Below are 23,282 nucleotides of genomic sequence, written 5' to 3'. Positions count from 1 at the left end.
TGAGTGAATACACTAAAATTAAAATCATATCCTGACACCCCAAAACATTTGACAATATTGACCGCTAGAAAAGTCAGTTTGTCTTTTGGTCCCAAATAATTTATCACCCTGTCCTACTCACCTCAATCGTTAGTCGTGTTAATTTAATAGAAAAAGAGTTTAAATTTTAAAAAAAACGCGACCATTCAAAAAAACGCGATCATTCAATTTAACCACGAGCTGAGGGAATGAAGCTTGACAACGCACGCGCTGTGCAAAAGTAGTTTGCAGTCACCCTCTCGGTTTCTGAAAAGAAGTGACAAATGACTGCGCAGACTAGATTTCATCACCTCACACGCAAGAGGGCTTCTCTGAATGACTTCAAAAGTTTGTTTTCTACACTTAAAATGGTCTACAACAAAGATGCGTTTTCTGCCGTGATTAGTGAGATCAAGCTGCTTACAGATTAATAATTTATCATAAAGCCAAATTATTACAGCTGCCAAACAACACGGTCATATATTCAATAGGATAATTCAATTGTTTTATATTTTCAACCTATTAATGAACATTTGTGAATGGCAAATATCTATAACATCAGCCCATTAAATTTTGGGTTGATTCTAGTGTTGGTTTTTATAAAGAATGTTTAGAGGTATCTAATGGCAGAAAACTAGTCTAATGATTAAAGGATGCTAACGCAAAAACCAACATCCTGAAGACAGTAGATTTTTCCGTCCATTTCCGGCTTTTAGGTTTCCTGGTTCTGTAGGTTTATTCTAGGTTTTAAATGCCAAAGCTCATTGAATCATACAACAAATAGTGCAGTGAAATCAAACCCATTCTCCGACATGAGAGATACTTCATAACTCTTGTGCTGAAAAACCCCAAACAAAAAATGTTTGTTGAACATTTGGTTCTAACTGACGTAGCTCAATTATTATTAATAATTATATAATAATATTATTAATGCAAAAAAACAACAACAACTACTACAGCAAAAAATGTAATAACATAATAATAGACTCCAGTCTGGAAGGATCCTGGGGGAATGCTCCTTCTTCCAAGAATCCATCAACAGTGACAACCAACTGACTCAACATGTCCGTATAGTTGGTTTAACTGTTCCGCATTCCAATTTAACACAGTCACTTCTTCGCTCTGCGATCAGGTGGGAAGATCAGACAGACGGGTATTCCCAAAGTCCCTCTCCTCCCCCTCTATGAGCAAGGATGGAGTGAGGAGAGGGGGCGAGGGGGTTTAGAGTGGAGACGTCACGATTAGGAGGAGTCGTAGTGTGTTCGAGTCCTCTTCAGTGTTTCGAGTCCTCTTCAGAGTCAAAGCACCCCACTTTGGGTGAGGCCGGGCTATAATCACATGCTTGTTTGTTCTAGAACAGTAAAGAGATGTAGTTGTGTAGTACTGGGGGGGGGGGGGGGGGGGGTAAAGAAAGCGCTGTTGGGGATTTTAACCTTGAAGATGGAGTAGGATCGTCTGATGCTGGTGGCGTTAGGTCGACGTGGACCAACCAGGAGGCTTGGTTCAGTCACGTGACCGCTTGTTGCTGACGTCCATGTTTGGTTCAGACCTCCATGTTTGCAAGCCTTGACCGGTACACCACATGTGCAGGGCAGTCAATGTGAAGGAGCTGGAGGGGTGGAGGTTCCTCGGAGGTGGTTCATCGGGGGGGGGGGAGGGGGTGGCGGTGGTTCATCGTGGGGGGGGGGGGGGGGGGGGGTAGGGGTGGTTCATCGGGGGGGGGGGGGGGTGGTTCATCAGGGGCTGGAGGGGGCGTCGGCCGGGCTGCTCTTGGGAGGCATGGACAGAATGCTCTCTGCTTCTTCATACATCTGGGGAGAGCACAGAAGGGACAGGAGCATGCAGTATACTGTTTATCTACGTACGTGTGTGTCTGGATGTGTGTTTGGGTAACTGTGTATGTGCGTGTGTGTGTGCGTGAGTAGATGTGTGTGACTGTGTGAGTTGTGCTTACCGGGATAAAGGGCACGTCTTGGAAGAGCTCCTGGATGAAGCGTCGTGAGGGCAGGCGGAACATGCAGTGAGCCAGCAGGTGGGACACCTCAGAGTACAGGCAGATGTCATCAAACGCATACGGGAACTTCTCCTTGATCCTAATGAAACACACACACACACACACACTTACTCCCCTGGCATGTAGAGCTGACAACACAACTATTTCAGTGTATACCTTGCGCAAGGATTTGCTCAGTATCCTTGCGCAAGGATGAAGAGGGAAGCGCAAAGAGAAATGCGTGCGGTGTAACAGTCTAGGTTTGAGGTGCCAGGAAGGCCAGTCCTACCAGATCAACTCAAATGTGTGTGTGTGTGTGTGTACACGTGTGTGTACACATGTGTGTGTGTGTAAATATGTGAGCGCCTGTGTAGAAATGTGTGTATGCGTGTGTCTGTCTGTGTGTTTATTAGCAGTGTGTGTAAAGGTGTGTGTGTGTGAAGGTGTGTGTGTGTAAAGGTGTGTGTGTGTGAAGGTGTGTGTGTGTGAAGGTGTGTGTGTGTAAAGGTGTGTGTGTGTGAAGGTGTGTGTGTGTCCTACCAGGGTATATGCACCTGAAGTTAATTTCAATACCTTTTTAAGACTTTTTGAAGACCTTCTCAAAATATTTTAAGACTTCATCGCCCTTCAAGTTCTAATCTGCAAAAAACCTTAAACGTAATAAACAGTTGTAGTTTGCAAAGAAATCTATAGAGCACAACCATACAACAGAACTCGGAAGAAACAGCTCAAAATAATAAATTAAAGAATAAAAGGCAAGGTTTATAGAAATATTTGAATGTTTGAGTTCAGTGAGCGGTGATTCACCGCAGTTTTGAGACACCAGACAACGTCGCGCATATCGTTGATGTGTTACCCATAGCCACCCTGATGTCGGCAGACGATGGGGCAGAAGTCGCTGTCGTAGCCGTTTTGGCAAGTTCAGCTGTCGTGTTGGGTAGTGGTGTCGCTGGTGGAGCACAGAAACTGGCAATGGACAGCTGCGGCTGCTCTCTGCGGCCAACGGCGGCCTTGACAGCGTTGATGCCCATCGAAGCTACGCTAATCTTCTTTTTACAGTATATACAGGAGGCCTGTTTTCAGGGACAGGCTTCAGCCATTATATGAACTCATCCTTCTCCAACCAGGATTCCGCAAATGTACATTTCCCCATTTCTGAGTTTGTTTCGCGACGTGGAGGGCGACACATCACCTAACCGTGCATTTTGCAAAATACCTGACTTGCTGACCGAGCACGTCGTTGTTTATTATCGTCATGGGGAGGAAAATAAATATATTCATGCATTCTTTTTGGAGTCAAACTCTTTGGACAAAGCGTGAACAAAATGTAATACCTTGTAAAATCGGGATTAAGACTTTTTAATACCTTTTATGGGGCCTTAATTTTCCCTAAATGGATTGATCAACTTTTAATACTTTTTAAGACCCCGCGGATACCCTGCCTACGTTAGCAGGTTGGTCTCGTGGCCCTTGGTGCCCACAGAGGAACTGAGGTGAACCACCAGCCGTAGAACCTCCTTCCTCAGCAAGACCCTGCCGGCGGGAGCATCCTCTGGGATGGACTTCACTCCTGGAGGGGGTGGAGGTAGAGAGTGGAGGTAGAGAGTGGAGGTGGGGAGTAGAGGCAGAGGGTGGAGGTAGAGAGTGGAGGTAGAGGGTGGAGGTGGGGAGTAGAGGCAGAGGGTGGAGGTAGAGAGTGGAGGTAGAGAGTGGAGGTGGGGAGTAGAGGCAGAGGGTGGAGGTAGAGAGTGGAGGTGGGGAGTAGAGGTAGAGGGTGGAGGTAGAGAGTCGAGGTAGAGGGTGGAGGTGGGGAGTAGAGGCAGAGGGTGGAGGTAGAGAGTGGAGGTAGAGGGTGGAGGTGGGGAGTAGAGGCAGAGGGTGGAGGTAGAGAGTGGAGGTAGAGAGTGGAGGTGGGGAGTAGAGGCAGAGGGTGGAGGTAGAGAGTGGAGGTGGGGAGTAGAGGTAGAGGGTGGAGGTAGAGAGTCGAGGTAGAGGGTGGAGGTGGGGAGTAGAGGCAGAGGGTGGAGGTAGAGAGTGGAGGTAGAGGGTGGAGGTGGGGAGTAGAGGCAGAGGGTGGAGGTAGAGAGTGGAGGTAGAGGGTGGAGGTGGGGAGTAGAGGCAGAGGGTGGAGGTAGAGAGTGGAGGCAGAGGGTGGAGGTAGAGAGTGGAGGTGGGGAGTAGAGGCAGAGGGTGGAGGTAGAGAGTGGAGGTAGAGGGTGGAGGTGGGGAGTAGAGGTAGAGAGTGGAGGTAGAGAGTGGAGGTAGAGAGTGGAGGTAGAGGGTGGAGGTGGGGAGTGGAGGTGGGGAGTAGAGGCAGAGGGTGGAGGTAGAGAGTGGAGGTGGGGAGTAGAGGCAGAGGGTGGAGGTAGAGAATGGAGGTAGATGGTAGAGGTAGAGGGTGGAGGCAGAGGGTGGAGGGTAGGGGTGGAGGTAGAGAATGGAGGTAGATGGTAGAGGGTATAGGTAGAGGGTGAAGGGTAGAGATAGAGGGTAGATGGTGGAGGTAGAGGGTGAAGGTAAAGAGTGGAGGGTATGTGGTGGAGGGTAGGGGGTGGAGGGTAGAGGGTGGAGGTTCAGTCATTTAGCATCAGGACCATCGTCCTCCTGTTCATTACTGACCCATTTCCTGGTATTAGGATAGCTATTCTACAAGCACATTCTTCCCAGTTCAATTACCAACATAGTGTGTCCTGGCTCTGCCGTTTATCTACCGCTAGACCAACACGTTGGCGAGGGTAACAAAATAGAAAGTACTTAGCAAAGTTAGTAAAGTTGGAACTTTACCCAGAACCAGTTCAGTGCTGTGTGTGCTTCCTGCAGAGCCCTGGGAAATAGCGTCGCTGCAGCCGGACACCCCCGACAGCGTGGACTGGCCCCTGACCTCCGAATGGTTCTGTACAGGCGGACTGCACCACTCGGAGAAAGCGGGGACCTCGGTCAGGTCTGCAGGAGGAAGCGGTGAGAGTGAGTTTAAACAGAACTAGCCCGGATACAAGGCAAGCTGTTGACACTTTTTTGAAGGACTGTTGATAATAGGTGCATGTGTGGCTGCATGTGTGTGTGGGTGCACAAGCGTGTCAGTGTGCGTGTGTGTGTGTGTCCTGGTGCTTGCGAGCTTGTCAGTGTGTGTGTGTGTGTCCTTGTGCTTGCGAGCGTGTCAGTGTGTGTGTGTGTGTGTGTGTGTGTACCTGTGTTGCTGGCGTGAGCGTGGAAGCCCAGCACAGTCAGGCCTGTGCAGTACAGGCAGTTGTCATCGCTGTGCTCCTGCAGGCCCGTCTCCTCTGAGCCCAGCGGGGGCCCAGCACGACTCCCTGCCATGAGCTCTGTGATGCTCAGCTGGGAGCGAAGCCCCGCGTGTCTCTGCCCCTCACTGGGGCCTGCGGAGGGCGGAGATCAGGGGTGAAGAGAAGGCAGGGTGAAAGGGGAGGTAGAGGAGGAGGATACGGAGGAGAGGACAAGAGAGGAGCGGTGGGGAAGCGGTGAGTGGAGCTGCCCTGGGTGTTCTCACCGTCCGAGTCTCCAGAGAAGAACTTGGCAGATCTGTCCTCAGAAGGAGGGCTGGTCCTCTTCTGGAAGTACGGCGTCTCCTTGATCTAAGACCACATGTCATCTTTACTGTAAGGACTTTCAGTTGGTTTGCAAAAGAATTATCGGAATGTACGAGAGTTCTGGGAGAGTAGAGAGGATGGGGGGGGGTAACAAGCTATACACACACAAAGAGAGAGGGGAGAAAGAGAGAGGAGAAGAGAGAGAGAAATAGAGAGGAGAGAGCGAGAGGAGAGAGAGAGGAGAAAGAGAGAGAGGAGAGGAGAAGAGAGAGTGAAATAGAGAGAGAAAGAGAGAGGAGAGAAAGAGAGAGGAGAGAAAGAGAGAGGAGAAAGAGAGAGAAGAGGAGAAAGAGTAATAGAGAGAGAAAGGGAGAGGAGAGAGAGAAAGAGAGAGGAGAAAGAAACAAGAGAGACAAAAAGAGGAAAGAAAGAGAGAGGAGAGAGAGAAGTTCTCACGTGGAACATGTTGTTGATGTCGACTGGCAGCGCCAGGCCTATGTAGTCGTCGTCGGAGGAGGCGTAGGAGCAGGACACCATGGAGCGCAGAGAGGAGCAGCGCTGCATGGAGCTCTGACTGATGGGGCTCAGGAGGTCCTCCTTATCCAGGGAGGCAAAGCTCAGGGCCTTCAGGAACCTGCACACACACACACACACACACACAGTCAGGACCTTGGACACACACACGGCTAGAAAATTGGCTACATAAACACACTCTCACTGCTGGGAACCAGGGTCCATAAACACACACACACACACACTTCCAGAAACACATGGGAGAGAGGAAAGAGAGAGACACACCAACACAGACTGACAGAGATCAAACAAACAAACTTGTTTGAGTTGGTTCAGCTCCCAGATGAGGGAGCTTCTGAGGAAAACGGGCATCGTTCCACCTAGACTACAGTCAGACTACAGTCAGCCCCAACAAGCCACTCCCCTGGGTTCTGGGAAACAGCGGTTGGGCAGGATACAGCCCGTCCCAAACATGACACTGTGTAACACTAGGCATGGGGATCGAACACAGACAGGCCAGGTAATGACAGGGAGAGAGGGGGAGAGAGAGACAGGCCAGGTAATGACAGGGAGAGAGGGAGAGAGAGACAGGCCAGGTAATGACAGGGAGAGAGGGGGAGAGAGACAGGCCAGGTAATGACAGGGAGAGAGGGGGAGAGAGACAGGCCAGGTAATGACAGGAAGAGAGGGAGAGAGAGACAGGCCAGGTAATGACAGGGAGAGAGGGGGAGAGAGACAGGCCCGGTAATGACAGGGAGAGAGGGGGAGAGAGACAGGCCAGGTAATGACAGGGAGAGAGGGGGAGAGAGACAGGCCAGGTAATGACAGGGAGAGAGGGGGAGAGAGACAGGCCAGGTAATGACAGGGAGAGAGGGGGAGAGAGACAGGCCAGGTAATGACAGGGAGAGAGGGGGAGAGAGACAGGCCAGGTAATGACAGGGAGAGAGGGAGAGAGAGACAGGCCCGGTAATGACAGGGAGAGAGGGGGAGAGAGACAGGCCAGGTAATGACAGGGAGAGAGGGGGAGAGAGACAGGCCAGGTAATGACAGGGAGAGAGGGGGAGAGAGAGACAGGCCAGGTAATGACAGGGAGAGAGGGGGAGAGAGAGACAGGCCAGGTAATGACAGGGAGAGAGGGGGAGAGAGAGAGAGCGAGCGAGAAAGAGAGAGAGGAAGGAATCAGGGGCACATGCCCACCAGATATCAACAGTGGAGCGCACAATGGAGCAGACCTTAGGAGAGTAGAGCTGTGGTCAGCCCTGACCTCCAGAACACAGCGAGGGCTGTGGTCAGCCCTGACCTCCAGGGGCGGGGGTGAGGGGGGCGGGGGTGAGGGGGGCGGGGGTGAGGGGGGCGGGGGTGAGGGGGGCGGGGGTGATGGGGGCGGGGGTGATGGGGGCGGGGGTGATGGGGGCGGGGGTAAGGGTTGGCTCTACAGGGGCGACAGGCCCGGGGTGTTAAAACGCGTCCACGCACCATGGGAGGAGGGCTCTGCTGGGCCTGTGACGAGGCTTGGCCGTGCCCTGGCCCCAACACCCAGACCGCTTTACAGAACACCTGGGAGGGGGGAGGGGGCGTTAGAGACAGCACACACACACACACGGGCCGTTACTGGCCATGGGGGACAGGAAGGGGATGGGGGTTGGGAGGGGTGTGGGGGCACTCTACAGAGGACCAGACTGGGGGTCGGGAGGGGTGTGGGGGCACTCTATAGAGGACCAGACTGGGGGTCGGGAGGGGTGTGGGGGCACTCTATAGAGGACCAGACTGGGGGTTGGGAGGGGTGTGGGGGCACTCTACAGAGGACCAGACTGGGGGTCGGGGGGGGTGTGGGGGCACTCTATAGAGGACCAGACTGGGGGTCGGGGGGGGTGTGGGGGCACTCTATAGAGGACCAGACTGGGGGTTGGGAGGGGTGTGGGGGCACTCTACAGAGGACCAGACTGGGGGTCGGGGGGGGTGTGGGGGCACTCTATAGAGGACCAGACTGGGGGTTGGGAGGGGTGTGGGGGCACTCTACAGAGGACCAGACTGGGGGTCGGGGGGGGTGTGGGGGCACTCTATAGAGGACCAGACTGGGGGTCGGGAGGGGTGTGGGGGCACTCTATAGAGGACCAGACTGGGGGTTGGGAGGGGTGTGGGGGCACTCTATAGAGGACCAGACTGGGGGTCGGGGGGGGGGTCGGTAATGTAGTGCCGTTTTGTGACGAGGCTACCCTGATCCCAGTTTAGTTACTGTACCTCCCTCACTGTACATCATAATCCAAACAAACAAACAACATAGATCATGGTTCAACATGAGTTCATCTGACCAGTGAGACATGGTTTAGACAATGCCTGTGGCTTTCACTGTCTTTCGGTTTCGGAGCAGTTTTAGAACCAAACAGTTTGGACACTCTTTTCTGGCACTACTATTAACTGCTACAGTAGAGAGGAGGGGCCTGCCTGGGAGGGCAGGAGGGAGGGAAGAAGAGAGAGAAAGTGAAGTTGGGAGAGAGGGAGAGAGGAAGGGAAGAATCGTGGAAGAGAGACTGGAAAAGAGGGCGATAAGGAGGGGGAGACACAGGAAGTGGGAGAGAGTTTCGTTGTACAGAAGCCTGGGGGAGGATTGTGAAAACAGATGTTTCCACATCCTACAGCCGAGGCTGCAGAATGTGTGTGACAGAGCATAGCGAGTATGTATGTGTGTGTACCTTCGCGGGGTGAGCCTGGAGTCAAGGCTGCCCGTCTTCATGGTGATGGTGTCGGTAAACAGGACGTCCTTGGCGGGCGAGGCGAGCACTTCGCTGTGGGACAGCGAGGGGTGGAGCCTCTGCTGCTGGAGCCTCTTCAGCGTGGCGTAGCCCAGCGCGTCCTGAGGGCTGGCGTAGCCGTGGCGACAGCTGGCGTACTTGAGCGTGGCGTAGCCCAGAGCGTCCCTGGAGCTGGAGTACGTGAGCCCGCAGTCGGTCAGGCTGCTGAGGGTGGCGACGGAGGGCGACTTGAGCGACTGGGCGCGGCGTGGGAGGGTGTGGGAGGAGCCAGGAGGGACCAGGGCGGTGTGGGAGGAGCCAGGAGGGACCAGGGCGGAGGCGTTGGGCCTGGGGAGGAGGGGGGAGGAGTCGGGCTGCCGGGGGGAGAGGGAGGGCAGGGTCTGGAGGGCGCGGGCGCTGATGACGGTGTTGAGGCTGGCGCAGTCCGTGTCCATGGTGGAGGGCAGCGTCTCCCGCGAGGGCGAGGAGCTCATGGAACTCACGCCGCTGGTGGTCGTGTCCGTGTTGAAGCTCTGGCTGCGGCTCTTGAAGTGAGCCCCGCTGCTCCTCTCCCGCTGTCCCGCCCCCAGGCCCCCCCCGCCCCCCACCACCCCCCCCTCCCCCTCCCCGATGCTGGGCGTGCTCCCCCGGCTCCCCGCTGACTTGACGCCCACGAACGCCGTCTCCAGGGACACCGAGTGGTCGTCGTCGCAGACGGGGAACGCGTCGGAGGCGCCGCCGCCGCCGTACGAGGGCTCCGTGACGGTGCGCTTGCGGCCGGGCTTGGCGTCGCCGATGCGGAGCTTCTTGCCGGACAGCGAGAGGGAGTGCAGCAGGCGGGTGCGGAAGCGGCTGGAGGCCAGCAGGGTGAAGGGGATGCGGTCCTTCAGCAGCTTGGGGCGGAGGTAGAGGGGGGGCTCCGACGGGTCCAGCCTCTCCTCGTCCAAGACGCACACACCTGGCGGCCGTAGGGTTAGGGTCAGACAGACCCATATGGGGGTTTGTGGTGGACGTTAACTTTTCAGCCCGAGGCGGTTCGTTTGTGTAACAGATACAATCGATTTGTCTACGCTGTCTGTATATGTGAAGCACCACATCAGCCCGAACTAACTGCTCCAAGGGGATAAATAAAGCTCTAAACTAAACTGCTACTCAAACTCGTTCGGGAACTCGTCCCATTACATTTACATTTAGTCATTTAACAGACGCTCTTTTCCAGAGCGACTTACAGTAAGTACAGGGACATTCCCCCCCGAGGCAAGTAGGGTGAAGTGCCTTGCCCAAGGACACGACGTGGCCGGGAATCAAACCGTCAACCTTCTGATGAATAGCCTGATTTCCCCTAACCGCTCGGCCATCCGTCTCCCATCCCATCGTGGTACTCACTGGGCTGCGTGGAGTCTCCCTCGCTGTTGTGCTGGGAGCTGGTGGACTCGGAGGTGAGGCTGAGGGTGCTAGGCACGGAGGACAGCGGGGCGGCGGGGCGAGGCTCAGCCTCCTCCGGGACCACGGGCCAGGGAGTGAGGCGGCCGTGCCTGACGGCGTCCCAGCCCTGCTGCTTCAGCAGCTCGCAGCCCTGCCGGGTCTTCCCCATCAGGCCCAGCACGTACACACACGTCCTGGAGGACAGGGGACAGGGAGAGAGAGATGGGGGGGGAGTGAGGGGAAGAGTTAAAGACAGAGGAGAGAGAGAGGGGGCAGAGTCAGAGGCCAGAGAGGAGAGAGAGGCCAGAGAGGAGAGAGGAGAGAGGAAGTGAGCGTGGTAAGAAAGAGGGAAGAAAGAAGGGGCAGAAAGAGAGAGAGGCAAGAGGGGGTGGGAGAGAGAGGGGATAGAGAAAGAGAGAGGAGAGAGAGAGGGGATAGAGAAAGAGAGAGGAGAGAGAGAGGGGGCAGAGTAAGAGGCTAGAGAGGAGAGAGAGGGCAGAGGAGAGAGAGGAAGCGAGAGTGGTAAGAAAGAAGGGGCAGAAGGAGAAAGAGCCGAGATTGGGCAAAGAAGGGATGTTTGAGGCTGCCTCACCCCCGGACAGACAGAACCTCACAGTGCTGGGCCAGAGCCACCATGTCTGGGATTACCCCCTCCTCCTGCAGCAGGTTCAGACCCCAGTTGGATGACCCGATGTTGCCCTGGAGACAGAGAAAAGTAGGAAAAATAAGACGCCCCCCCCTCTTTTTTTTAATAGATTGTCAAAAAGAAATTCCTAAGATACTACGATAAAGGAATAAAGGGCGTTAGTGGGCCTTTGTGAGGGACACTGACCAATGCCCAGAGAGCAGCCTTCAGCTGCTTGATGTCCTCCCATTGGTCCAGCATCGGGGAGCGAACTGTGTAGCTCAGGTCAGGAACCACGTTCTGGAAGACAGAACAAGGGAGAGAGACGTGTGTGTGTGTGTGTGTGTGTGTGTGTGTGTGTGTGAGTGAGTGAGTGAGTGAGTGAGTGAGTGAGTGAGTGAGTGAGTGAGTGAGTGAGTGAGTGAGTGAGTGAGTGAGTGAGTGAGTGAGTGAGAGAGAGAGAGAGAGAGAGAGAGAGAGAGAGAGAGAGAGAGAGAGAGAGAGAGAGAGAGAGAGAGAGAGAGAGAGAGAGAGAGAGAGAGAGAGAGAGGATGTGAGATGAAGAGAGAGAGTGTGTGTGTGAGACAAAGAAAGACAGAAAATGAGTACACATTTGAACATTTAAACATCCAATATTGCCATCATTGTAGCTAGTTCAACTGAATAAGGTGCCCTTACCTGGTTCTCCAGTAGATGGCAGCCTGTCTTGTCATGAACAAGCTGGCCATATAAGTGCACAGGAAGATAAACATTTGGCCTCTGTAACCTAAGCCGTAAAAACAACACAATCATGACAGTTTGCACACACATTTCACATACTCCAGTGGTTCAAGACATTTAAACACAAGGCGGGTGAAACATATCACATTTAAATCTCTCTTAAAATGTCATAAACTATAAACAATTATTTTATTAAGGTAATGACAAATACCGAGCTGGCTAACCAACCAAATGGAGACCCAAATCGACCGGCTAGCTCTTGACAGTTAATTTCACGAAAATGTGGACGTAGAGTTAATACATATAAAAAACATCGTAACAACATTGTACTTTGATATGTTAATACAAACCTATATCAAAACATTCTGGCCTTAAAATCCAATAGCGATATGTTAGGATTAGCTTTTTCTCTTTTTGGCAGTTGGTCCCGTTATCGGCCGTTCAACCACTTTCAATAAAATAATGTCAAGTTTGACGATGCGCAAGACATCGAGCTACACATGTGCAGCAGCAGGGTATGGCTTGGTTGGGTTCCAGCCACACCAAGAATTGTTTTAGCCCCACCATGAAACAAGCAACAAAATGGTATGTGTATGTATTCACGTTGAAATTCACACGTTGATTTAAGCCTCACGACTGTATGGCTTACTTAAATAGTGTTGCAAATAACTTAGACCCATTTCAGAATGTCAAAAACAAAATAATGTACAGTTTGGGACAGTTCATTTTGCACTTGGGACAGTATTGGGACAGTCAGAAAAAAGTTAGTTGCGAGCCCTGTCCCCAGGGTCGTGAGGTCAACCTTTGGTTGCTACGGCGAACGTAGTTGTCCCCATCTACAGGTTTGCGGTAGGTGGTGAGAGCCTCGTTCAACTGCTCCTCAATCATGTCCACATACTTCAGGTTGTACTCCTGCCCGGGGCAGAGGGGGGGACAAAAGGGGGGACAGAGGGGGGGACAGAGGGGGTGGCAGAGGGGGGGAAGAGGGGGTGGCAGAGGGGGGGGGGGAAGAGGGGGTGGCAGAGGGGGGGGAAGAGGGGGTGGCAGAGGGGGGGGCAGAGGGGGGGACAGAGGGGGTGGCAGAGGGGGGGGAAGAGGGGGTGGCAGAGGGGGGGGCAGAGGGGGGGACAGAGGGGGGGGGGAAGAGGGGGTGGCAGAGGGGGGGAAGAGGGGGTGGCAGAGGGGGGGGCAGAGGGGGGGGGGACAGAGGGGGGGGGAAGAGGGGGTGGCAGAGGGGGGGGCAGAGGGTTATTTTAGACGACATGTATGACTGTTTAGAATAGATGTGGGTGAGTAAGGTTCTTAAAACTAGCTTAGCTCTGTATTCTTTATAGGGTTTTTTGTTTATAAAATACCTTCTGCCATTTCTCCAGCTGCTTGGTGACGTAGCCCCTCTCGTTGAGGTAGGAGAACCCCTTAGGAATGGACAGGAACCTGGGGAGCACCAACACCAGTTAGCCGCAAACATAACTAACAAGGCCAAGACAAATATCAAGCTTACACATAAAACACACAGCCGTGAATAAGGAATACCACATATTACAAAGCTAACACAGATGGCGGTGGGGGGATGGGGGATGACCTGATAAAAATTGGCAGTTTATTCCACAGAGGAGCAATATAGCTCACAAAGCTAACACAGATAGCGGTGTCAGAGGAGCAACATAGCTAACAAAGCTAACACAGATAGCAGTGTCTGAGGAGCAACATAGCTAACAAAGCTAACACAGGTAGCGGTGTCAGAGGAGCAACATAGCTAACAAAGCTAACGCAGGCAGGCTCAGCAGGGGCATCTGCGGTAGCTTCTTACCGCAACAGCAGCAACACGCCTTTGTCTCCCAGGTGTGTGAGCGCTGGCTTCATCTGGATGAGAGCGTGGAGGTTAGCCTGGCGGGAAGATAACAAAATGGAATCAGCTAAGCAGACAAGCTGATTATGCCAACTCAATGTTTACAGACAAACTCATCAACAGACACCAAATAATCAAGTAGAACAGCTATTTACAATGTAATTTACACACACAAAAAAGTACACAAAAAAAAGTTTTGTTGTACATTTTCTACATGTATCTTGTTTACTATGTTTACTGTATGCAGCTGTCCACCAAAGTAAATTCCTTGTTTGTGACCACTTACTTGGCAATTATACTCCACCTAGGTTAGAATAGGGCTGTAATAGGTATAATGTGCATTTACTTAGTATAGTGTATTATTTATTGTTATCTTTATATTTAGGAAGTTTTAGTATTAGGGTTAGTATAGTCGATAAGTTTCACTCATTTAAGCTCAGCATACATGTAAATTATGTTCCGTGTACTTATATGTTATGTTATGCCAGGTGCTTGCATTGTCTTGTCTTAAGAATTTCGGTGCCCCAGTCTGACCTTGTGTTGTTCTGTATACCTGACAAATAAAAGACTTGAACTTGATGAAACACTAATTCTGATTGTAAACATTGTGCTCCTTCACCTTGTCCTCGCAGGCCTCATCCAGGATGTCCAGGGCCTCCATGGAGACGGTCTTGTTGTGGTCGTGGAGCTGAGTCACCAGTAGCTCGATGCCCCAGTTGCTGAAGAACTCCACGTTGGCTCTCAGGAGAACCCGCAAGTGCTTGGTGGCGTACAGCCTGCAGTTCTGCAAAACCACCAACAGGGGGGGGGGGCGGTGAGGGACGCTACTAAACCTCTTTGACCATCGCTCTAACTCAGCCTCTCTCAACTCTGAGGCTCAGGACCACCTGCCCTGCATGTTCTAGATGTTTGCCTCTTCCAGCACACCTCGTTCAAATAAACGGGTCGTAATCAGGTTTTTGCTGAGCGTGACCCGTTCATTTAGACCAGCTGTGTTGGAGGAGGGAAACATACAGGACGTAGGTTTATTGTCAAATGTGGATGGGACAGCTTTTGAATTGTTTTAAATGTTATCGGGTCCCAAGGACCAGGATTGGTCTACATCCCTATCTGCTGTCTCCACCATCCGTCTAGCTTGCAGTGTTCTAGGTTTGACCTGGTGGAGTGTGTTGGTGTGCGGGTGCCGCTCACGTCCGTGGCTGCGGTGAGGACCTTGGACAGGATGACGCGGGCCAGGCCGTCGCGGCTGTAGTCCAGGGTGGACACGGTCAGCTTCAGCAGTGGTTCCTGGTTCTTCAGGGTGCAAAGGTTCAACAGGCTGGTGGAGAGACGGAGAGAAAGAGGTCATGTATTTTGCGGTGCAGCTCTACCCGTCCCCTACCCCTTTCACAGGGGTGAAGCGTCACCCCGCGGGCCGGACACCCACCACTGGAAGACGCTGCACTTCTCCAGCGTCTTGACGCCGTGCGGGTGGGCGGAGAGAGCGCCCAGGAACAGGAAGAAGTGCTGGCTGAGCGTGGTCAGCAGGCCGTTGCTGTGGAAACTGCGATCGGGCTTGAGGCCGGAGGAAGAGGCCAGCCAGTGGACGATGTCCTTCACCAGCTCCTCCAGGTACCCCTGGCCCTCCTGGGGAGAAGGGGGAGGGGGAGGGAGAGAGAAAGAGAGAGTGACAGAGAAGAGAGGCAGAGAGAAAAGAGGAGAGAGGCAAAGAGTGACAGCGCAGAGGCAGAGAGAAAAGAGGAGAGAGGCAAAGAGAGAATAGAAAAAAAGAAAGAAAATGAGGCAGGAAGAAAGAGAGGATGGGGGGGAAACTGCTCACGTGTGTGTGTGTTCGCACGGGCATGTGTGTGTGTGTGTGTGTGTACGCACGGGCATGTGTGTGTGTGTGTGTACGCACGGGCATGTGTGTGTGTGTGTGTATGCACGGGCATGTGTGTGTGTGTGTGCGTGTACGCACGGGCATGTGTGTGTGTGTGTACGCACGGGCATGTGTGTGTGTGTGTACGCACGGGCATGTGTGTGTGTGTGTGTGTGTACGCACGGGCATGTGTGTGTGTGTGTGTGTGTGTACGCACGGGCATGTGTGTGTGTGTGTGTACGCACGGGCATGTGTGTGTGTGTGTGTGTGTACGGGCATGTGTGTGTGTGTGTGTGTACGCACGGGCATGTGTGTGTGTGATTCTGACGTGTGTCTCCCTCACCTCGTCAGACTCCTGCAGGAACTCGACGAACTGACAGCCCACCACGGTGAGCTGCCTGGCCTTGGGGTGGTCCAGCTCCAGGCTTGAGTACAGCTTACTGCTGGGCTTGTAGAAGTACAGCAGCCGCCTCACGAACCTGCAGCACACACACACACACACACAGCCACACACACATAGAGATAGACACACACACAGCCACACACACATAGAGATAGACACACACACACAGCCACACACACATAGAGATAGACACACACACACAGCCACACACACATAGAGATAGACACACACAAACAGACAAACACACGCTGTAAATCGCACCTTGACGCCCATGACTGCACACAGCCAAAGAGCTGAAGGAGGACAGAGTTCAAGCAGACTTACTTGTGCATGTGTTCATCCTTATTGCTACGCAGACTAACATTTGGCCACTGAGGGGGGGGAAAAAACCCACAAAACTACATCAGTAACAGGTACGGTAACACACAGCAACAGTCTGCCAGAGAGACAGGGCCTCCCCCCTGGGCCTCCCCCCTGGCCTCCTCCCTGGCCTCCCCCCTGGCCTCCCCCCTTGGCTTCCCCCTGGCCTCCCCCCTGGCCTCCCCCCTTGGCTTCCCCCTGGCCTCCCCCCTGGCCTCCTCCCTGGCCTCCCCCCTGGCCATGCTCCCCTCACCTTCAGTATGGTACCGATGAGGACCCAGTTCCAGTCCAGGTTCTCCTTGTGGTTCAGGATGTGGCTGTCTCTCAGGTGCGTCAGCAAGGCATCTTCTGCGTCCTGCAGGACATACAGCAGATACGTTGTCACGGCAACATGGTTCTACTGACCGGGGGGGGGGGTTGCGATTCAATGTGGTTCCCATGCACAAGCAGGTGAGTGGTTGTCGCCGTATTTTTCCATCCATAAATCCTCCTATCTCTCAACTGGGAAAAACAAGTTGTGTATGCTTTTGCTACTGAAAATGGTCATGAAGATGTCCTTTATGGAAAAAAAAACACCTTTAGATATACCGGGTTTGTTATTCGGCTACGTAGTTCCTGACCTCATGAGACCATGCCCACCTTGATGATGTAGATGTCTCTCTGGGGCCTGAAGTGCTGCTCTCGACAGTGCTGTGAGGACGCGGCCTTGCGGACGATGTGGTCTAGATACAGGCTGTGGGGCTTCGGCCTGCGCTTCTTCCTCTCGTGAAACCGCTTCAGGTGGTTCACCGCTCCGCTCGCCCGTCTAGAATGTCGGCGTTAACGTCAGCAAGATAGTCCTCCGCCATGAGGGACTTGATACATTAAAAAGGCTTTTTTTTTGGTGAAAGACATTTTGTGTTATTATGCTAAGGTTGTTTTGTTTTTTGAAGGGTTATATAAGAGAAGGTTATTCCACATTTGTGTGTGTGGGATGCGTGTGCGGGTGTGTGTGGGATGCGTGTGCGAGTGTGTGTGGGATGTGTGTGCAGTGTGTGTGCGCAAGGCTTCCACTCACAGTCTCTTCTCCTGTGCGATGTCGAAGGAGGCGGCCATGTTCATGAGGGTGGGCAGACAGTGCAGGTGATGGCTGTGACTGTGCGGGAGGATGGTGTTGGTCTGAGGAAGACAACACACACACACAATGACCCCACTGACAGCATGGGGACGTCCTGAGGACAGGACCCTGTGACCGAAGGCGTTTGAGGAACTCTGGTTACCATGTGGAGGAGTTCGCCCAGGAGAATCGTGGCTCGTACTGAGATGTTGTCATCGCTGCTGGTGATCACCTCAACGAGACCCTGGGAGGGAGGGAGGGAGGGAGGGCAGAGAGGGAGGGAGGGAGGGAGGGAGGGAGGGAGGGAGGGAGGGAGGGAGGGAGGGAGGGAGGGAGGGAGGGAGGGAGGGAGGGAGGGAGGGAGGGAGGGAGGGAGGGAGGGAGGGAGGGAGGGAGGGAGGGAGGGAGGGAAAGGGAGAGAGGGAGGGAAAGGGAGAGAAAGAAGGACAAAGGGAGAGAGGGAGGGAAAGGCAGGGAAAGGGAGAGAAAGGGATAGGGAGGGACAGAAATGATTTCAAACAGGCATGTGTTTGTTAATAATCAACCTAAAACAACTGATGTCTTGTAGATGATCAATGTTCCTGGGTGCAGACAGACTCCATGCTACCTCTAACAGTCCACTCTTGATGAAGGCAGACAGCACCAGAGCCAGGTAGTTATCCATGAGGTCAGGCCTGACATGGCAAACAGGAAACAATATTACTTTCTACTATTATATATATACAGTTTGTTATTTATTATAATAAACTACATATATTTCAGGGTCTGAGTCAAGGACCTGTTTGTATTGACTGGCTACATCGCAACCACATCTCAGCTACCAGGCAGGGTGAACAACATATTTATTCTCCTCCCCCTCCCACTTTAGTCATCTCTTACTTTGATGATATAATATGAGTTGAACTAGGCAGTGGGGGGGGGGGGGGCCTTACCTTGAGCGTGCTCGGTGTGGAAGGATTATTTTCGCTTCAGCAGCAACAAAACCATCTGACAACCTCCAGCTGTCTTGAAACCTGCTGGGATCTGCAGAGAGCCCATAAGATAGACGGTGGAGAATCCAGTTCAAACATTCCCACCGTACCTGTCTTTTAGTGTTTATCATGTTCTGAACTGTGACATCAGCAGAGAGAACTGTGACATCAGCAGAGACAAAATACTAAATAATTTCAAAATAATATTTTGAAAAGAAAGAGGATAGCTGAAGTTTGAGATGTTTATTTTTAAATATCCATCAAATAGTGCTTTGAAGAAAGAGTTCCTGTACCCACCTACACTGTTAAGTGCTTCGAGAAAATCGGCAGTTCCAACTGGTACAGGGAGACGAAAGATATCATACATGACTTCTAATAGGCCTTTCTGTGGGGGTGAGACCAGGGAAACACTGAGTTAGTCACAATATTGTCACAACACAGGGGGTCATATGGCTAAGCGGTTAGGAAGTCGGGCTATTAATAAGAAGGTTGTTGGTTCGATTCCCGGCCGTGCCAAATGACGTTGTGTCTTTGGGCAAGGCACTTCACCCTACTTGCCTCGGGGGGAACGTCCCTGTACTTACTGTAAATCGCTCTGGATAAGAGCGTTCGCAAAATGAATAACTGTTAATATTTATTAACAGTTAATATTTAACTGTTAATATTTATTATATATTTTATCATTTAGCCCCTTTAACTGGACATTTTACACAAACCTTAACGTAAAAGCAAAATAGACAGGTGTGAAACCAAACTTCAGACCACATACCCTCCACCTCATGGTAAATAAAGCTTTAATATAGCTGTGTGTGTACCTACCCTCACCTCCATATTTGGGATATAGAGCAAGCCAATCAGAGACTTTATTCCAGAGTTGCCTGACTTGCACAGGTTGATGATGCCTGGAGGAGGAAGGAGATGGATGTAAAACCACCACATAATACTGCTGTGTACACTCTGGTCTACAGGCACAGAAAACCAGTAAATACTAATTGTTTTGATTGAATTCAAAGGAAACTTCCTTCAGGAATAATCTAAATCAAAGACAAATCTCAAACACCATCTTGATTGAATAAGATATAAATTCCAAAACACACCTGTTTCTCACAGACTCACAGAAAATGTACAAATACACTTACATTTACACAGAAAATGTTAAAACACATGACGTTTACGACGAAAAATCATGATTGACCAAGACTGTACATGCAAAACTAAATATGAATACACAACATCTTATTGTGTGTTATGACCCTTACACTGCATACGAGGTTCCACAAGTCACAGGGATTACAGTTTTACCTGACCAGGAGCGGAAGGAAGCTACTATGGACATCTTACTAGCCAGGAAGCAGGCCTCTCGGTCCTCTCTACAACACAAACAGCCACAGGCCAGCATGAAACCGTGCTGAGCAACCCTGGGTTACACAGCAGGCTTCTGTTCACTGCTAGAGAACTCACTTCAGCTGGCTCTCTGCTGAGTCCGAGTTGTGTCTGTAGTGGAAGTCTGTGTAGGGTGCCAGGATTTGCTGAGAGGGGGAAACAATTTATATTTATACATTTTATTAAATTAATATTCAATAATTAAAATTAATATATTATATGATATATCAGTAATATATATATATATATTGTATATTAATATATACATATATAATAAATGTGTGTATATATATTATATATATATATTAATTATATATACACACATTTATTTATAATGATAATAGTAAATCCCCCAAAAAACGTTATTTGGAGTTGGAACTCTGAGCTCAGTCTCCCATAGTAGTCGTATCTCTCTGTGCTTCCATTACCTCCAGCTCCACGTCGGAGTGCACAAACTGGCGAGTGTGGGGGTGGTTGAGGAGGTGCAGGACGGTGGTGATGAGGGCCTCGTTGATGCGGCTCAGCTGGCAGTCGATGACGTTCTTCAGGAGGGTGCTGAGGCCTCCCCTCTGGGCCACCAACATGGGGTTCTTTAGGGCTGCGGGGCCACAGGAGTCACAGGGGGGCCTGTCAGAGAGTGTGTGTGTGTGTGTGTGTGTGTGTGTGTGGCTACATACTCAGTGTGTCAATGTGTGTGTGTGTGTGGGGGGGGGTGGGGGTCACTCACCAAGCTCACAGATGATGGCGATGCAGGCGCGCACCATGCGGTCTCGCTCCTGCCTCCCATCGTTGCCCACGGCGATGATGGAGTTGGTGATGGAGGAAGGGAAGAGCAGTGCATTCACAGTAATCATCTGTAGGGGGCAGCAGAGAGAAGGGTTTAATGGCAGCTCAACCTAAAGAATGTTCCATTGACGTTTTTATCCTCAGCGACCCAGAGCAGGTTTTTAAATCACCATTTTTTCTCTTGTCTTGGTGGTTACATTTACATTTAATAATTTAGCAGATGCTCTTATCCAGAGCGACTTACAGTAAGTACAGGGACATTCCCTTGAGGCAAGTAGGGTGAAGTGCCTTGCCCAAGGACACAACGTAATTTGGCACTGCCTGGAATCGAACCAGCAACCTCCTGATTACTAGCCCGATTCCCTAATCGCTCAGCCACCTGACTCCTGATTAGATGGAGGTGGTTCATTTCTAGAGGGGGGGGGCAGGGGATGATACTTTGAAGGGGGGGGGGGTCCTACCTTTCGCACCAGCCGGAGCGCCTGTGTTCGCTCCACCTCGTTATTCTGCTGGATGTCTATGCACCTGCCGGAGGGTACAGGTCAAAAGTCAAGACAGGGTGTTGATGAATGAGGCAATCTGGGGGCACAGGGTTCCCGTGGGGGTGGGATAGAGGGGGGAGGAAGCTCACCTGGCGATCAGGTAGTCCACCTGCAGCCTGAGGACCTTCTCCAGGATGTTGCTGTCCCTGATGAGGTATCGCAGTGCACGCAGGCCAGCCGCCCGCACCTCCTTAGCCTCGTTCAGCAGCGCCAGACGTAGACTGGGGGGGCCAAACACACACACAAACACACACACACACACAATCAAACACACACAAACACACACAGAGGGGAAAGTAATGAAGAATACTACTGACAGGGAGAAGTATTAATAGAACACAAAAAAGTATTTGCCAAAGTATCTGTAGATGCTTTGTTAAAATAATCACTCACCAAACAATTATTTCTTCATGTGTCAACCCAAGTCTCTCCTCTGAATGGCCGACATTGCAGAGAAGCTGTGAGAGTAACAGGTATACCAGTATGAATGACACATCTCAAAACACTCTTTCTCACATACACACACACACATTTGTGGAGTTGTCACACCGACCTTTATGAAGTTGTTCAGGTGGCCAAGCTTGCGCATATTGGAGACTCCTTGTTGCTTGGCAACGTTTTGAAGGATCTCCCGAAGGTTCTCAGAGGGATCTGAAAACCCAGTAAAGGTTCTCTCTGTTAGAACCTCCAAAAGGAAAAAGGTTAGTGTGTTCCAAGACTGTGATGAGGGCTGACCGACGTTAGGGCCAAAGCATGAAGACTGACCAATATTGAAAACTGGAAAAACATAAACAAAAATTAAAATACATGCAGGTCTAAATAGTGGTGTCCCGACTTGACCGCTTGGTGCCGTGCGTAAGTTTAAGGTCAGGTCTAAAGTGGTTTGGTTGGGTGCTACGGTAATCTTGGAATCATGACCGAAATCTTTTTAATTACTTGTACAAAACCAGGTCTGCATTAATCTGAGCACTAGCAGAAATGCAGCATTGAGTAAAGGAGTACAAAACAGCCGACAGCAGATCACATGATGATTTTAAGGACATTAACCACAGTTTAACCATTTTCCCTGTGGGGAGGACAGGGATCTCTAGAGAACATTACCTTTAATTACTGCATATTAAACTTTCTTTTTTTTTTACTGGAAAGGACAAACGATTATCTCACATAACTTCTAAACCCAAACCTTCTAACTAGCAGTAATATTCCAAGAACTCTGACTTGAATGTACGTTAGTGGGTGTGTGTGTACGGGTAAGGGGTGTGTATGCGTGTGTGTGTGGGGGGGGGGGGGGTGGGTATGGGTAAAGTGTGTGTGTTAGTGTGTGTATTTGGGGAGTATAAGGGCGAACAAGATGAGACAAATGACGAAATTGCAATTTATGTTATTTATCACGGCATCCTTAATCAACTATTAATGTCATGTAGCTAGATTGCCACAATATAATTATGCGTTTGCACCGCAAAGGTTATGCAGTACGGGTCGTTTGTCACATGCGTACCAGCTGCCGCGGCTAAGTTGCTAGCTGACACTGTAGTTACTGTAGCTCTATGTAAATTAATTTTGAAGAAAAAAACTGTGTGTGGGACACTTAGGCTAGCTCGCGTGCTATATCGGCTAAAATGTATTATTGAATAACTGCAGGAATGTACTGGTAATTAGCAGTGTTAGAACTTGCTACAAATAAAATGCCTTTCATTCAGTCTGTATTGTGTCTCAGCATGATAACATTTATGATAGCAGCATCTTGCTTGGGCTAGACTAGCCAGCAACATGGGCTGGTATCAGTGATGGATGATGATGATGATGATGATGATGATGATGATGACTCCAATCTGATTCATAACGTACCTCTGGAAAGATCGAGCGGTACATTTTCCTCCCCACTGTCATTCCGACCTGCCAAACTCAGAATTAACATCAACACGGTTAAGGGAGAAACAGCGATTATTGAGCCTCAGACAACTTTCTGATGGGTCAGTGTCCATTACCACCACGGAAGAAGAAATCTGGTCTCACTCACCTCGCATCCGAATGCTTCGGCTCGGACGGCCTCGGATGCTGACCGCCATGTTTCCAGAATTTGTTCTCAACTCCACCTGAAACAACAGGGATTATCGCGAGAAACACATGAGTTCAGCTACTACATTTTTCATTCAGCAATACCAGCAGGGGGAAAATACCGCTTTCCCACTAAATAAAACTGTAATGATGAATGCCAACGTGTACGCAATCAGCATAACAGTCACTTTTTAAAAGAGTTTCTACATTTCTGTTATTTCTCGTTGTGATCAGTGACACCCAAACACAGATTGTCTACATTCACACCTTATGCTTAGGGCCAGCTATATAAAATTGCCGTTCCAGAATTATTTGGTTTAATCCATTTATTCTACATCGGACGGGGCCAACCAAACTCATAGGCTACATTAATACCGAACAAAACTATTTATCATAGCGGGA

At 50.9% G+C, this 23,282-nt stretch overlaps 1 protein-coding gene across 1 annotated transcript; it reads right to left on the bottom strand.

Annotated features, from left to right (window-relative positions):
• Nucleotides 1-1,717: 1,717 nt before the first annotated feature.
• On the bottom strand, nt 1,718-22,998 carry LOC146236995 (rapamycin-insensitive companion of mTOR-like). The gene is made up of 38 exons (XM_084686392.1): nt 22,843-22,998; nt 22,671-22,718; nt 21,376-21,473; nt 21,216-21,280; nt 20,912-21,043; nt 20,742-20,805; nt 20,222-20,348; nt 19,923-20,092; nt 19,573-19,640; nt 19,414-19,481; nt 18,931-19,013; nt 18,409-18,496; nt 18,073-18,163; nt 17,748-17,814; nt 17,304-17,384; nt 17,102-17,202; nt 16,684-16,849; nt 16,298-16,399; nt 16,009-16,055; nt 15,625-15,760; nt 14,850-15,049; nt 14,615-14,741; nt 14,043-14,207; nt 13,385-13,461; nt 12,930-13,008; nt 12,377-12,486; nt 11,533-11,620; nt 11,062-11,154; nt 10,822-10,928; nt 10,191-10,423; nt 8,766-9,762; nt 6,016-6,193; nt 5,520-5,604; nt 5,200-5,388; nt 4,796-4,954; nt 3,458-3,581; nt 1,973-2,111; nt 1,718-1,829 (listed from the first exon to the last, which is right to left on the bottom strand). Exons 1-38 carry the CDS (start codon nt 22,889-22,891, stop codon nt 1,755-1,757), a joined length of 5,076 nt encoding a protein of 1,691 aa, XP_084542518.1. The 5' UTR covers nt 22,892-22,998; the 3' UTR covers nt 1,718-1,754.
• Nucleotides 22,999-23,282: the final 284 nt, after the last annotated feature.

The sequence above is a fragment of the Hypomesus nipponensis genome, chromosome 22, assembly GCF_054491055.1.
Source record: "Hypomesus nipponensis isolate SF chromosome 22, ASM5449105v1, whole genome shotgun sequence".
Classification (NCBI taxonomy): Eukaryota; Metazoa; Chordata; class Actinopteri; order Osmeriformes; family Osmeridae; genus Hypomesus; species Hypomesus nipponensis.
This window is presented reverse-complemented; position numbering and strand designations above follow the sequence as displayed.